This window comes from Crotalus tigris, unplaced genomic scaffold (assembly GCF_016545835.1).
Source record: "Crotalus tigris isolate CLP2741 ecotype Arizona unplaced genomic scaffold, ASM1654583v1 scf7180000017644.4837335, whole genome shotgun sequence".
NCBI lineage: Eukaryota > Metazoa > Chordata > Lepidosauria > Squamata > Viperidae > Crotalus > Crotalus tigris.
This window is the reverse complement of record NW_024096536.1, coordinates 3067149-3083024: the sequence shown is the minus strand read 5'-3', so window position 1 is coordinate 3083024 and position 15876 is coordinate 3067149. Positions and strand designations below refer to the sequence as shown.

Genomic DNA, 15876 nt, shown 5'->3' with positions numbered 1-15876 from the left:
ATGACCCTTCGTCACTGCAACCGTCATAAATATGAGTCAGTTGCCAAGCATCCAAATTGACCATGGGGATGCTGCAATGGTCATAAATGTGAAAAATGGTCATAAGTCATTTTTTTCAGTGCTTATAACTTTGAACGGTCACTAAATGAACTGTTGTAAGTGGAGGACTATCTGTATAGACTAGAGATTATATTTCCATGGATTCTTGAATGATATTTGAAAAGATTGTTCATGTCATATCTATTTTATGAAGTTGATGGCACGGCCCTTGAATTTCAGCCTGATTGTAAATGGTCTGTCTTTGCTGGATCAGGTGTTGCCTTTAGCAAGACTGAAGAGCTCTCTAGAGAGTAACGTATACTCAAGGCAAGGAGTACAGAGTTATATAGACCAATAATTGGTTTAAAGCCATTTAATATATCTATTGAGATTTTGTTAATGTTAATTATCCCCAACTAGGTGCTTCCCAGATGTTTTTCCCAGACTAGTACCGAAGGTCATGCCAGTTAAAAATTCTAGGAGCTGTAGTCTAAGAATATGGTGAAGAGGATCAGAAATAAATAACTTGGAAGCTCCATGGAGCCATCCCAAACTGCACCACTGAATTTTAAAGGCAACCCTTGCCATTTTTTATTAAACAAAGGGCTAAAATAGTTGTGTTATTCCTTGCCTAACCTCTGTCGGATAAAGAAAAAGAAAAGAAAAAACAGTTTTTTGATGCCATTATATCACCCTCATGCCATCCTTCTGATTTTTTTTTACACGCAAACCCCTAGGCCCAAATTCTGGGTGGTTCTACATGTAGATAGAATACAGATTGTCCTTGACTTACAAATGTGCACTTGGTGACCATTCAGAGTTATAATGGCACTGAAAAAAGTGACTTATGACTGCTTTTCACACTTAGAATAGTTGCAGCATCCTCATGGTCGCATGATCAATATTCAGGTGCTTGGCAACTGGTTTATATTTATGACAGTTGCAGTGTCCCCAGGTCATGTGATCACTTTTTGCAACCTTTTGGCAAACAAAGTCAATGGAGAAGCCGGATTCACTTAACCATGTTATTAATGTAACAACTGCAGTGATTCACTTACGGTAACAACTATGGAAAGAAAAGTCATAAAATGGCACAAAATTCACCTAACAACTGTGTCGCTTAGCAATAGAAATTTTGGGCTCAATTGTTATCATGAGTCGAGGACTACCTGTAATATGAAAAACAAAACAAAACAATGACACAGATAACTCTTGTGTGTGAATTGGATCTGATTTTATATTTCTGCAGAGCCTCTGCTCTGAGGTAATAAAACAATATTCAGCAAGAATTTAGTTTCATGGAACATGCAATCCATAGTATGCCATTATTAACTGAGAGACTACTATCATTGATCCCATATAATGTATGTACAATAATATATAGCAGCACTTACCATTTTGGGATTTACATTCTGACTCAGTTGCATTTACTACAGAAATGGGTGTAGAATTTGCCATAAAACAGTGGCCCATACCACCTTGCTCTTCAGGACACTCCTGAGGAAAGGGAGGGAGTATCTTCATAGGCCCTGATAAACCCCGGAGAGTAACTCTTGGAATGCCGTTTCTGGCCATCGAAACCTGGGCTTCATGTACAGCTTCTACCAGGATAGAATTCATGAGCTCCTTTCCCATGGTTTGGGTATGCGCCTGACATGATGGAAAGCTATCAAAGCCTATTTTTTTCTCTGAATCTGATGTTTCTGTCTCTGAAATCTGGATTGCACGTTCAAGAGAGGAGTTGGTTTGTGAATCAGGAGTGAACTCCACTGTACTCTCTGGCAAGGTTTGTGGTCCAGATAGCAGTTTAGGACATGGCAAAGGCTGGTTTTTGAACCTCCGTGGTATTTCCTCCGTTGAAGATACCTTCTGGAATTCTCTTCTTGCCATGGGATGCCAAATGAGTTGCTGGCTGGTTGGAGGAATGCTGTTGCTTTGATGAAAAGTAAAAGATATGGAGCTGAGTTTCTGTTGTTCCAAACCATTAGCTGCTGTTTGCTGAAGTGACTGGTATCTCGTGGGAGGAGGACATGAAACCTGAACATCATGGCGCTCTGGAGATTTGGGAGAAAGAAGTCTAGAAGCAGGTCTTGGAATTCCTTTGCCTTTAGCCAGAAGAGTTTGTTTGGGAGAACCTTTCATGAATAAGGAGTTGTTTTTCAAACTAGGGTTAACAGACCCTAAACCTCCAGTCCCAGGTGAGCGAGCTGAACATCCTGGAATGCTATTGCAATGAGAGGAGGCACCTAAGATTGGGATACACCTTTGGATCCTGTGTGGGGAGGGAGTACAACTTTTATCCATTATGACTCGTGGTTGCCTTCATTTTGCCTAATGAAATAAAAGCAAGTGACAGATTAAAAAATTTAAAGAAGTTAAAATTGCTTTTAAAGTGCTTTTCAGCTATTAGGAACCTTAGATCAACAGGTTTTACAGCACTGGGAGAGTTTTCTTCAATCCCTAGTGAAAAAAAATTTGAATACAAGTTTAATTTTTGAAAGCAAGATTTTTTCTGGAATAAACAGCAAATTAAAGCTTTGATTTTATGAAGTTAAAAATGGACTAAGGGTCCAGATAAATTTGAAATAAAATTTTGGATTTTATTATAAAGAATCTTGCTGTGGGCAATTCTTTGAAATCTTAAAAATTGGATATTAGAAGGAACAAGAACATTACAATTAAAGGAAAAAAATACTCATTCGGCTTAGTCATACAAACCGAAGCAAAATATTTTATCATTGTATATGTTGCAGGATATTTTTAAATAATGGAGCCAGAAGTTTTTTTTTAAAAAAGAGTTCACCCAGAAGCTGCCCAGAGTCATTTTACAGGGGAAATGGGCAGCATAAAAATGTAATAAATAAATAAATAAAGTTACTTTTAAGAGGGTTTGCCATTTTAGACAGACTGTGCTTAAAAAAATGTTATGGAAGAACAAATTTACCAGAAAAAAACTGAAAGTGGGTTTAAAAAAGACAGGCTACAAGAATATTGGGGGGGGGGGGAATGCTACACTGGATATACAAATGAAATTGGTGGATGTCTTAATAATTAAAAGGGATAAAGAAATAAAAAGTGATATGGATAACTTCTCCATATTGAATTTACAAAAGAGACTTGTTAAAATGTTGAGCAATTTTGTGAAAAAAGACAAAGAAAAAAATGAAAAGAAATCAAATTCTAGATTAGAACATTATTTGAAAGGACTATAGATCAACATTCTTAGAAGTAAAAAGGACTATTAAATTGGTTTGTTGACCAAGGTTAATATATATATGTTGCTATCTCTGATAACACTTAATGGACTTTTGCTAATATCAGGACTAAAGTGACATTATGGATATATTTGTAGATAAAAGATGAGATATGGGGAAGTCAGCAACTATAGTTGGCAATGACAAATGGAGTAAAATCCGCCCGGACTCCTGTACTTTTTTTTTATGGGGAAAAGAGATCATTTTGTTGAATTTTAAGAGAAAATGCTAAGTTCCTAAATTAGTTTGTACTTGTGAAGAAGGGTGAAGTCACTTCTTTATATGTTTCTTTCACTTTACCATATTCTTATTTATTCTTTTTCCATTTTTCTTTCTATTTTTCCTTTTCTGCATCTAATTTTTTCTTTTTGTTTTTTTAATTTGTACTAATTTTTAATGTGGTAATTGTATTTTTTAATAAAATTACTATTTAAAAAAACAAGAAATACAATTTCTGGTTGTCATTCATCCTAATTGTATTGCTGATCAACAGGCTTAGTGATCTTTTGATAGGCTTTTCATAACTTTTATTTGATTAGTGGTGCAGTGTGAAGACGTTTTACCATGTCTTGCAAAATTCTGTTAATTTTGAAGAACATCTGGTTGGGAATGGCTGCTGTAAGCCATTGAAAGAGATAATTTCTAAGTCTTCTTAAAAGTTCTTGGGTCTAAGATATAGCTTGGCTATTCTGACCAAGCATTTCTTATTTCTTTCAAAGGATTCTTATACTGAAAGAGAATGATAAGTGCTTACCTGGTAATGTAAAGGCAGGAAGTAGCTGAATGCTCATCAGGAATATCCCAAAATATTCTTTCATAGATTGCAAAGGATCCCATAAAAATGTTTACATGAGCTTTAACAAGGCATATCAATCCTAAGACACCCAAACTTTCTGGATGCCATGAAGAATATGTTTGTCCCTCTTTCAAATGTTTTGCTTTTCTCTTTCTCTGCCTACTGTATTCTCTTTTGGCTGTGGAGTGTTTTCTCATTCTCTTGAAGTGGGAGAAAGAGCATCTAGGGTGCTTGGAGCAGCAATTTGCTGGATGCAGAGGCAAGGAGTGGGCACAGCCTTTGAATTAGAGCACTCATAAACAACTTTGACTTGGAAATTGTAAAAAGGAAATAAGTACATTCTGGAGATCTCAGTGCATGTAAACATCTAGGAGCAGTATATAAATTATTCCTCTGAAGCAGTGTACAGACAATAAATATAGGAAAAGGCACTGTATTATAGGAATTTTTCCCATTGCTGCATTAACAAGCATTCCTCTATCACGAAGTTGGAAAAAAAAAGTCTGCCAACTAAATAGTGTGCACCAGTAGCTTCAATGACAATGCTGGTGATGGTTGCTGTCCTTATGATTTCAATATGAGACACTTTAAACCAGTGGTTCTCAACCTGTGGGTCGGGACCCCATTTGGGGTCGAATGACCATTTCATGGGGGTCGCCAAACCATGCTGTCCGCCATTTTTTTTCCCTTTTCCCTAGCTGTCCTACTCCCTCTTATTGGTGGCCACACCCACTTGGGGGTCACCACAACATGGAGAACTGTATTATGGGGTCACGGCATTAGAAAGATTGAGAACCACTGCTTTAAACTTTAAAAGCCAGCAATTGCTGGAGTCCCCTGACTGCATTTCCCCTCTAATCAGTGTTACACGACAGGTAGAAAAATCAACCAGCAATTGCTGTCCTTAACATGGTAAGCCAGATTTGAGCAGTTGTAAGCAGATGTCTGGAATGGAGCTTTAACATGTTTCAAGTTACTGGAGTGTTATATAGCTAACAAAGAAGTAAGCCATGCTACTAACCTGTTAACTTGGTCTATTTACGAACACATAACTACTGCTCTTCTGAAAAAGTGCTGGACCTGTTTAGCTTACATCTAGTTATCTTCTAGAAGAGTGCTAAACTCATGTATACTGGTTGCTCATGCAACAAGGGGATATTTGCTGAAGCATGAAAGAATAATAACCTCAGTTATTATCAATTCCCATGCAACAGAGCAGACATAAGTTGAACAATTTAAGTAAATGGATGGAGCTTTCATAATGCGAGTTAGTATCATTCTTATGTGCCATTTGATATTGGACATACTGTAATCTCTATATAAGGGTAACATGTACATATGAAGAAGAGTTGAAACTGATGGAACTTGGAAAATACGCATATTTCTCTACAACTTAGAAAACACCATGTCATGTTTAGATACAATATCATAGCTCTAACATTTTTTATAACACCCTTGCTTTTCCAGCAGAAGCCTGACAGGAACTGGTGTCTTCACATCAAAAGCAGTCTTTTACATTTTAAAAGTATATTGGCATGTTTTAAAGGAAACATCTGTAAATGATCAATAAATGCTTTTCTGGTCAGTTATTCCTAGCCCAAGAGGACAAAAAAGAGAAGTAACATAGGCAGAGTTTTTAAGTTGCACTTGAAAAGGGTTAGTAAGTGCATCCAATGCTATTAAAACTGTCTTTAGTTCAGTACCAAATGCCTTCACATATTTGACTCAGACTCTGGCTTCTGCCTGTTTTAGTTTTAATCTTAAGGCCTTATTTGAATGTGTTGATTTATCTATATCATATAAGTTGGCTAAGGGTTATGAGAACTGAAATGCAATGTACCTGGGCAGAAATTTTAGGGGAAAGTGCCTAGACCCTTTGACTTTCATAGTAGCCCTCTCCAATTTCATATGGAAATAATGTAAAGCATTTATTTACAAGGGACAACAACAGGAATGGGTGGAACAATATGCTTTTTGTGTAACTTTTGAAGGGCCTAGAATCCAAGCATTATTTCCATTCCAGGCTTTGAATCTCCTACATTCTTACTAACCTAACTCTTCAATCGCTGGAAAAGTCTAAATAATTACCTAAGCCAATTTTAGGTAATTTTTCCTTCATTTTAGGTGATTTTTTTCCCCATTCAATTGTATCTAATTCTTGGAGATTGCCTAGACAGGTCCCTGCAGTTTACTTGGTAATATTTTTTCAGAAGTGGTTTGCCATTGGCTGCTTCCTAGGGTTGAGAGGGAGTGATTGGCCCAAGGTCACCGTCTGGCTTTGTGTTCAGGGAGGGACTAGAACTCATAGTCTCCTGATTCCTAGCTTGATGTCTTAACTACTACACCTAACCGGCTCAGTTTTAGGTGAGAGAATGATGCTATGTTCGTTTATCATGTTTATCTGGACAGCATTTATAATATTAATGCCAAAATATAAATGTATTTAAATGGTAACACTGGAATATGTTTATTAGGCATACCATACCACATTTCAGATGCAAAATCTGGATGATACTGGATGATGGCAGAAAGATACAAAAAAAAAGATTTTTTTTGTTACCATATAATTATGTTCATGTTTGTAGCCCATGTTGGCTAGCTCTAGTTTATATCCATAACATCATTCAATATATCTTTACTCTCAACTGATAGTAAAGTGGAGGCAAAGATTTTGTTCTGTATTTTGTATTTTCTCTTTTATTTAACAATGGAAGATGAAGTTATAAATCCATTTTTAAAAAGAGGCAATAAGTTCCCCATTTGAAAAATGAGACAAGATGGTGGACATTTCAATTTCTTTCAGTAATATTAGAATTTTCAAATATGTGCCTTCATGTTAAGTCTGTGTAATTTGCATGGGATCTTATAATACATGATTGGTTATTGATTGCTAGTATTTCAACTCATTAAAATATTTGTGATGTTAGGGTGTTGTTTTTCTTCTTGCAGACCTTTCATCATCAGGCCATGTAACATCATCAGTGGAGGGAGAATGAAGTTTGCTGGTTGTTTATATGTGGCATAAACATGACAAACAAATAGAGCATGATTCTCTATCCTAAAAGAGAGCTAGTTTGGTGCAGTAGTTAAGACATCAAGTTAAGAACCAGGAGATCATGAATTCTAGTCCCTCCTGGTTTGTCCTACCAACCTTGACTGAGGTAAGTCAGATACATTCTGAGCTACGTATATTCTTCTGCAGGTATTTGTGAATTTAGTTGTTAAGTTTTTCAAGAAGTTCCATGGCTATGAATCCATGCAAATGCTGGCTGTATTTATAAAAGTACAAAGGGCCAAACTGTACATATTACAATCATACAATTTAAATAGAAGAAAAAACAGGCAGATATCTTGATTTTTTATGTGTTCCTGATCCGGATTAAAGGCTGCAAAAGTTTTATAACAAAAAGTTTCCAGAATAAGGTTGCTTTTTATCCCTAAAAAGTACTATATGTGTGATTTGATCTCCTGTTCACCTTAATTTATGTATTTGGCCTCTATGGCTAAGTCTTCTTTAGCCACACTGCTGCACACTTCTGACTATTTGATATTTTTATGCACATTCCTGATCACTTTTAGTAAATAATAGTACATAATATTAGTTTTCTTTAAAAAGTTTCTTTAAAAAGTTATGTATCATAAATAATTTCATCAGTTAGTTAGTCTATCTGAGATTAAAGTTTATGTAATTAACTAAATCTAGCCACAAGTTTCCCAAATTAAATATTTACTTACAATTTTTGGTACTACTATAAAAAAGAAACAGTCCTAATTAAATTATATCAGAATTTATTTATTTACCTATATTCCATGATGTCATAAACAGAATTAATTCACCTACTTCTATTCTTTGTTGAAAGTAAGTTATTAAAAGAAATGCCCATTGATCAAATAATCCAAGAATTTGCAAATAATGATGTAAAGTTAAAATGTAGATAATAAATTATCTTGGTATAATTTAATATCTGGTTGAGATTTTAATTGTATGCATATTTTGTCTTTTATATTAGAATTTTATTGTATTTATGGTATATATTTTCAGAACCAAAAAGCAAGGCATGAAATTAAATAATCCATTCATTTTTATTCTTTTTAATTTAAAAAGAAATTAACACATTTTGTCTGAAATGGTATAGATTTGTCTGAAATGGTATAGGGTTTCCTGCCTGAGCAGGGGGTTGGACTAGATGACCTCCAAAGATGACTTCCAACATTATTGTTATTGTTGTTGTTGTTATTATTGGCCCAAGGCACGATGCCTCTTGTATTTAAAGGATATTTTGGCCCTGCAATTCATACAGCTACTCATATACATAAAAAAGAGGAAATTCTTTGTTCCAAACAGAACAGTAGACTATATTATGCTTATGTAAACCTGTGTATTGTGAAAGGAACAAAATACTAAGATACTTTATGTATTGGCTCTGACTTGTTTATTAGAATTCTATTCAAAATAAGCATTACCATTATAAAGCACAACCATTAACATTAAAATACATTTCATCAGAACAGTTTATACTAGCAGTTTATACCAACTGATTATTTACTTTGCAAAATACCATATAGAAAGTGTTATTTTAGATTTTATTTCAATTTCTGAAGCAAATGAGTTAAATTCACAATTCTGTACTAGATTACCTGACAGGAGAAAATGGTACACAGACTACCGTGGTAGAACTGATGCTCGCAGTTTATTAATAGTCTTTCTGTTTATCTCTTTCCCCCGGCAAAGTATTCTCAAAAGCGTCATTCAGTCTCTTAATTGCTAAGTTTCAGAGTTCCCTTAATATATGATATTCTGTAAGAACATTTCATTGATCTGGTATTATTTATCTGTTATTAGTGTAACAAGGATAGGGGAAAAACTGAATCAAAGTTTGAAGCTTTGTTTTACGATAGCTACCTATACTGTTTCTATATCTAGACCACTATTTTAATATTTAATAGTCTGACAGTGTTAGGAGTTAGCATCATTGATTATTTTGTATGATTGTGGTGGATTAGAAACTTGATGAACAGACAGACAAAATTCTAAGGTCAACTGTTCTATAGGAAGCCTCATTTTCACCACCACAATCTATAGCTCTCTGCACTTTCTATTTATCTGTACTCTTCCAAATAGGCAAATAATGATGACTGAGAACATCGTGTGCACTCATCTTGTGCTTTACCCTTCTGGTATCCTGTACAAGTTTACACTGTACAAGGCTTACTTAATGAAAAACTCCAGCCATTATGTGAACATCACATGCTAAGCACAGCTGTAGAAATTTCTCTGGATGTATTCATTTAACATCAGTCTTACAACATGAACATATTTTTAACAACTCTAAGGCAGAGAATCATCACCACAATGCAGTTCATGAATAAATTATCCAGTCCAGAGATGAAAACACCTTTATTACAATTCTGAGAAGTTAGGACAGCTGGATTCTGTCCAGGATCCCTCCAGTTCCACACTCCCAACAGTAGATCAGCTTTGTTCAGTGTTAATCAATTTAGGGGACACAAAAATATGATATTCCAGTTACACTGTCAAGTAGCAAGTTTAATCTCATTGAGAAAAAAACAATGCACACATTACTTTCTGAGCAGACTTTAGTTTAGGCTGAATATTTGAAAAATTCCTAGAGGTCTAAAGAAGCTCAACTCCTGATGCTCCCAATACCCATTTTTTCAAGTAAATACATTGTTTCTGGGATTGAGGCATTTATATTTTTCTTTGCAAAATGTTTCTTTACTAATAAAAACAATAGCTAGAAGCAGAACAGATCCGGCATCCAAACATAAACATTACACATGTCAAATTGACCTAATTTTGTACAATGATACTTGTACTCCTGTTCCTATTTATTCATATTTAATGCTTATTCAGAATTAATGCTTATTCAGTTTGATTCCTATTTTAATCTGAAATAGCAATATTTTTTATTAATGAATGTTTTAAGTATGACATTTTTTAAAAATCAGTCAGATCCAAAGATCCACCTAAGTATTACTTTAATCATAAAATATGTTTTTTCTCACAAAAACTGCACCATATGGCTGTCCATTTATATATGCTATAATATGAACTAATCAGAGCTAACGCTTGTGTTATATTTACAGATAAAGTTATCATGTAAGATAGGAATATTTCATATGTACACATAAAATGTTCACAAGGAAGCTGGCACTTATGGACAATATAAAACTTGGCAACAATTAAACAGTTAAGAATTGGTGCACAAGACAGGAGAAGCAGCCAAGAGTGAGACAGTGCAGCCACTGCCCTTCAAGGTGCTGTTGGAATTGATTGTCCATTAGGCCCAGTCAAATGGGTATGAGCAGGCGTTGTGAGAATTCAGTAGTATGCGAAAGGCCAGCTATATTCTAATCTCCTTCTTCTAAAATAATTCTCAGTAACCTTGAAAAACAGGATTAATGAGTTCTTCTTTGTAGGTAGTTAAAAAATTCCATTATAAGACATAGCTTAGTTACATTGGATTTTTGTCTAATTTTTTTCCTGATAGTTAAAAGAAGAGAAATTGAAAACATATTGTGGATTTCATACATTACCTATTTGAAAATGGAGTTTTCCTTTTACCATAGAAAGTATAGAAACATAACAGAGATGTTAACAAATCTCTCATTCATTATTGGATAATAAAGGGCCATTAAGGGGTGGAAATTTACAAGAGAATTGATGAGCCTCTATAGCTGTCAGGGTCAAAATTAAGATTACTAGACATACTAATCTGAATGGCTGGGTTCATCCCTATTTTAGTTGGAAAGTAGGATAAATAGCATAACTTACTCACAGCACATATCCATACTAATTATTTGGACTGAAATCAAAGCACCTACACAAAGCTGACATAATTGCTTAATCACTCCTTAATGGTTGTTTTGACTTTCTGGGTAATGTTACACTCAAATGCAATGTGAAGCATGCTCACAACATTGACTCAGGATGGCTATTGGACATGCTACAAATGCATCCTATTTTTTATAACAAGTGATACAGTCCTGAGGAAAAAATCTGGAACAGGAGAAAGGTTTAGTGCAAATTAGTGCTGTAATGCCCCTATGCCCATATATTGCAACTGTACATTAGCTGTGAAGGAATACTGATAGCTGTTTCAAAGTCTTACATTTGTTAATAAAAGACTTATTGCTACCCCATTGCTCCGCCTGGGGGTTGTTCATTTGCATTGGTAGTCTAGTTGCCACAAAAGAGAATCAAGGCTCAGAAAAGAGGTCTTTAAGTATTACTCAGAGACTATGGCTAAAGCTAGCATCAGTGCTAATGGATAAGTCACAGACAGAGAAGAATGGCTATTTATATACAGGATGAGAAGAGAAGGACATTATTTTAGGAACTATATGGTGTTGCTGTTTCATTATAAAAATAGATCAGTATCCCAATATAACAAAGATAATATAAATGCAGAAGCAAGCTTGTTTACTTATACCTTTCTCGCTCAGATAAAGGTATGCTGCACTTACTGGTCTTGCCCCTTCCCCACCCTACTGTAAAAATAGATGACAATTTGCCACCCTTTGATAGCATCAAAAAGATGCAATTGTAATGTAAAATTTGGCCCTTCCATTGCATGTACAAGAATCTCTGAACTGGGAACACATAACATTTTGGAAAATTTATCAGACCCTTCAAATACTTAAGATGACGTCCAGCACATGATTCCAAGCCAGGAACCCATTTTGCTGTGTTAGCTATTTTTAGAAGTGGAAGTTTTTTTTACCTGTTGTGTATATTTGAAACTAAAGAAGTCCCATGCAAACATTACTTTCAGGAATGATGCCTGGAATGATATTCACATTGACACAGCAAAAGGGCTTTGAGACAAGTTCTCTTCTATACAAAAGCAACACTGCTCTTTAATAATATTGATAGTATCCTCAGACACCTACCATAACTCACATATAATAAAACAAATTGCAATGTACTACACTTAAATTCAGTCACTGCTGAAAAATTGGTCAACTGTTTTCAAGTGAGAGCAATGACTGGCTATGGACCCATGACAACTCATGGTGAACTGATCAAAAGAACAAGAGAAGAAATTGAACAAAGCCCTTCGGTACTATGTTGTTGTCAGGATCTATGGCACTGCAATAGAAAAAGGAAGATGTCAAATGTAATGAAGTGTAGGTGAGGTAGATGTGAGATGAAATTACAGATGTAGAAAAAGATCTATATGCTACACCATAAATTCCAAAGAAGCATGTAATGTATAGAAAGATGTACAATATTTAAGGAATTATGAAGTTGAGCACAGTGGTACCTCAGTACTCATCCTTAATTGGTTCGGGGGGTGCAATGAATACCAAAAATGAAGAATACCAAACATTTTTCCCCACAAGGAATAATGTAGTGAGTTACAAGGCAGCTGACACTGACAAGTTCTACCTTATGTGTTGAGTATCAAACAAATGATGAGTACCAGGACAAAATTTTCACATCAAAATGCATCGAGTACCAAATTTGATGAGTTTCAAAGCACTGAGTACCAAGGTACCACAGATACTATAATAACAATGTTTGTACATTCTTAACTTGGAATGTGTACCTGTGAGCATATTGAAGAAAGAAAGGCACATCTTCCTAGTATGGAATGTGTACAAGAAGAGCTGGTGATTACAGCATAATATCCCATTCCTGCCCTCAAGATATAATAAATGGAACCAGTGTATTAAGTTAGTACAGCTTGAGATATTATGTCATCAAGAGAATAAAACTGCAATCAGTGATGTCCTAAGACAGGAGTGTCAAACTTGCCATGTTAAATGACGTGTTGCAAGGTATCACGATTTTTTCTCCATTGCTGGAGCTGGGGTGGGCGCGGTTTTGGCATGACGCGTCCAGTCCGTGAGCCGGCAGTTTGACACCCCTGCCCTAAGGCAATTCAGCAAAAACAAGATATTTACAATGACATAGGGTTCTAGAGGTTGTTACTATATAATTTTCATAGAAACAGAGATTGTTAATAATCTTTTTGTGCATATAGCTATGTTTACATGCATTAATTTAATTATATACCAGATTTAAAGAAAATGTGGACAATATGCAAACATTTAACATGGATACTAACCCATATCGTATACAGTGTAGCTCTAGAAAACTGCATTGGAATTATGCAATCATGGTCTGTAGTCCAGTAGCTCTTATATAAAATGTACATAGGTGACTGTGTACTTCTATATTTTATAGTTTTAAAATAAATTGTCCATATAGAAAGAATAGTGCTAGATGAGGCATTTGAGTTTTAAAAGCCTTGCCCCCTTCAACAGACCCAGCAGCAGCGAACTGGAAAAGTGCAGCATTTTTAATTCTAGATTTAATAGCTAAAGGGAGTATGAAAGATCCCATTCTAAATAACAAACATAGATTATTTTTTCTCCATCCTTTATCTGAACAGAATATGTCTTTCAGCATATCTGAGCTCAGTGCTAGAAGTGAAAAATTATATAATCAATCAGGATGTTACTTGCTTTTTTTTACTATACCCAAGTGATTTAAAAAATGGGATAATGTGAGAAGTGTTTTCAGGAGCATCCAGAAAATATACGTTGCCCTTGGAGTAAAGCATAACCATTGTTCCTCTTTAAGTGTAACAATTTCCAGCAGATTAACTTATTTCAAATTATGGTATAATGTACAGAGCTTAATTATTAAAAGTTAAAAACAGAAGCCCCAAGGTGACATTATTTAAAAGGTGTGTTTTAGAGAAGTTAGCAAAGAGTGCACCATTAAAAGAGATCCACATCGCAAAGAATGAAGTTATGAACTGACCACATAATGAGTAACAAGAAATTGTCCTGAACAAGTCAAATTTTCATATGTCTTGGGGAGCAGAATACTAAACTTCAGGCACTCCAAATGCTAGATTGTCTCGTATCATCAATGTTTTCCGGAGGTCTCGCTCCATGATTGGTCTTTGTGTTCTCCACTTGTGTGCTTCCTGAAGCCCTGGCTCAAAATAGTATATACAAGCTCCAAAGCCCACCAATATGAGAATTGAGATCATCAAATACATTGGCACAAACCAATCCAAGAAATGAGGCATAACCACTAGACAAAAAGAAAGTAAAGTGTTGTTTGATGAATAGAAAAAATGCAATCTTATTTATTTAAAACATTGCCATATGCTAAATAAATCTAAAATGTTAATATAATTACCTACTTTTCAGCCAACTCTGGGCAACTCCCAATCAAAGCTTAAAAGACATATTAAATCATTTTAAAAAGTATAAAATGCATCCAGTTAAAACACAGAATATTAAAAACAACAAAAACCTGCACCAATCCAACCTAATATGCCTTCATCCAATCTTCTCCCAATGCTTGGGGGGAAAGCCAAGCCTGATGAACTTCAGGGAACAAAATGTTTCACAGGGCATGGGCTATCATGGAAAAAGTACACTTCCTACCGGTAGCTCCCATTAGATGGCAATATTTGGGGGAAGGAACAAGAAGAGTACCCACCTTATCTGATCTGATAGGAAGGGTAGATATCCTTAGGAAAAAGCGGTCCCACAGATAGCATGGCCCGGTGCACACAGGGCTTTAAAAATGATGACCTTGAATTGCACCTGGAAAGAAACTGGAAGCTAATGGAGCTTGCACAATAGAGTGTTACATAGGCAAACCTAGTGGCCCCCATTACTATATGCACTTCCACATTCTGGACTAGTTAAAGTTTCCATGTGTCTTCAAAGGCAGCCCCATGTAGATGGGAGGTGACCAAGGCATGCGTGACTGTGACAAGGCCTCTTGGTCTAGGAAAGGGCACATTTTTTTTTGTCTTCTGCGATGCAATGAAATTAAATTTGGCATAAAATCATCTTTTTTCTATTAAACCCAAGCAATAACTTACCTTGAAAAGCTGGTCTTTTTCCCCCTCTAAGATGACTTATTTTAGAACTTTTTCTATTCCTAAGAAGAAAAATAATAGAATAAATTATACAAATATGTATATTTTTCCCTTACAATTTTTCTATATTTCAAACTAGATTTACTGATTATTTAAAGCATTTTTTTTATTCCTCCTTTCAATCTTGTTACAATATCCAAAATAAAAATACAGCCATAATAGCATTGTTCCATAGCCTGCTGCCACCAATATATGGAACTACAACTTGTTCTTTTCCTTGATCTGGTTTAATATTGGAATCTCCATGTATTTTGGTGTTGGGTGTTAGGTGATTTCAGTCTCAGTGCTTCCTACCTGGGGTTGGCAAGGCCATGAATTTCAAGGCCTACATTCTGACAACGAATTTGTCCCAAGCAACCTTTGGCCCCAACCCTTGCAGGTAGTCATACATTAGATGTTTTGTTCATCTTGGAGCAGTTGTGTGATGATCTGAATAGGGAGGGGATTACTTCTAACTCACTGTCTTGGCCAAAGTCCAACTGAGATTCTCTGTCATTTTGCTTCAGAATATGAACATTTTGATTTATAAAACCCAGTATGGCTTGGCACCTCAGGACCCCTTTCTAATAGGTGTTGCCCTTTATGATGAAATCATCTCTGGAGAAGCTGCTTGTGAGCCCCCAATTCCATGAGGTGAGGAAGCTGAAGCCAGAAGGTGCTGCTTTTCAGTCATATAAATTAGCTTAAAGCAAAGCTGGCTGCTCCTGGAAGATAATGAAAACCATATTTTACCGGAAAAACCTTTTAGAGTGATTGCACACCTTCTGGAACTGAATTTTAGTTTATTTGATATTAGATTACAACTGTGACTTTTGGCTAATTTATATATTATATGACCTTTTTTTACTGT

At 35.4% G+C, this 15876-nt stretch overlaps 1 protein-coding gene across 3 annotated transcripts in view; it reads right to left on the bottom strand.

Moving 5' to 3' along the window:
* SEPTIN3 (septin 3) overlaps positions 1-15876 on the bottom strand; it is a 51497-nt gene that overhangs the window by 24625 nt on the left and 10996 nt on the right. For 2 of the 3 annotated variants that reach the window (XM_039335596.1, XM_039335597.1), the window contains exons 1-2: positions 4048-4278; positions 1434-2370 (exon numbers count right to left, since the gene is read on the bottom strand). In XM_039335596.1, coding sequence (XP_039191530.1) covers positions 1434-2343 — 910 coding nt within the window. In that variant the 5' untranslated portion in view covers positions 2344-2370; positions 4048-4278. Of the gene's footprint in view, positions 1-1433; positions 2371-4047; positions 4279-14578; positions 14686-14969; positions 15029-15876 lie in introns of those variants that run through there. The other variant, XM_039335599.1, reaches the window with a different exon arrangement.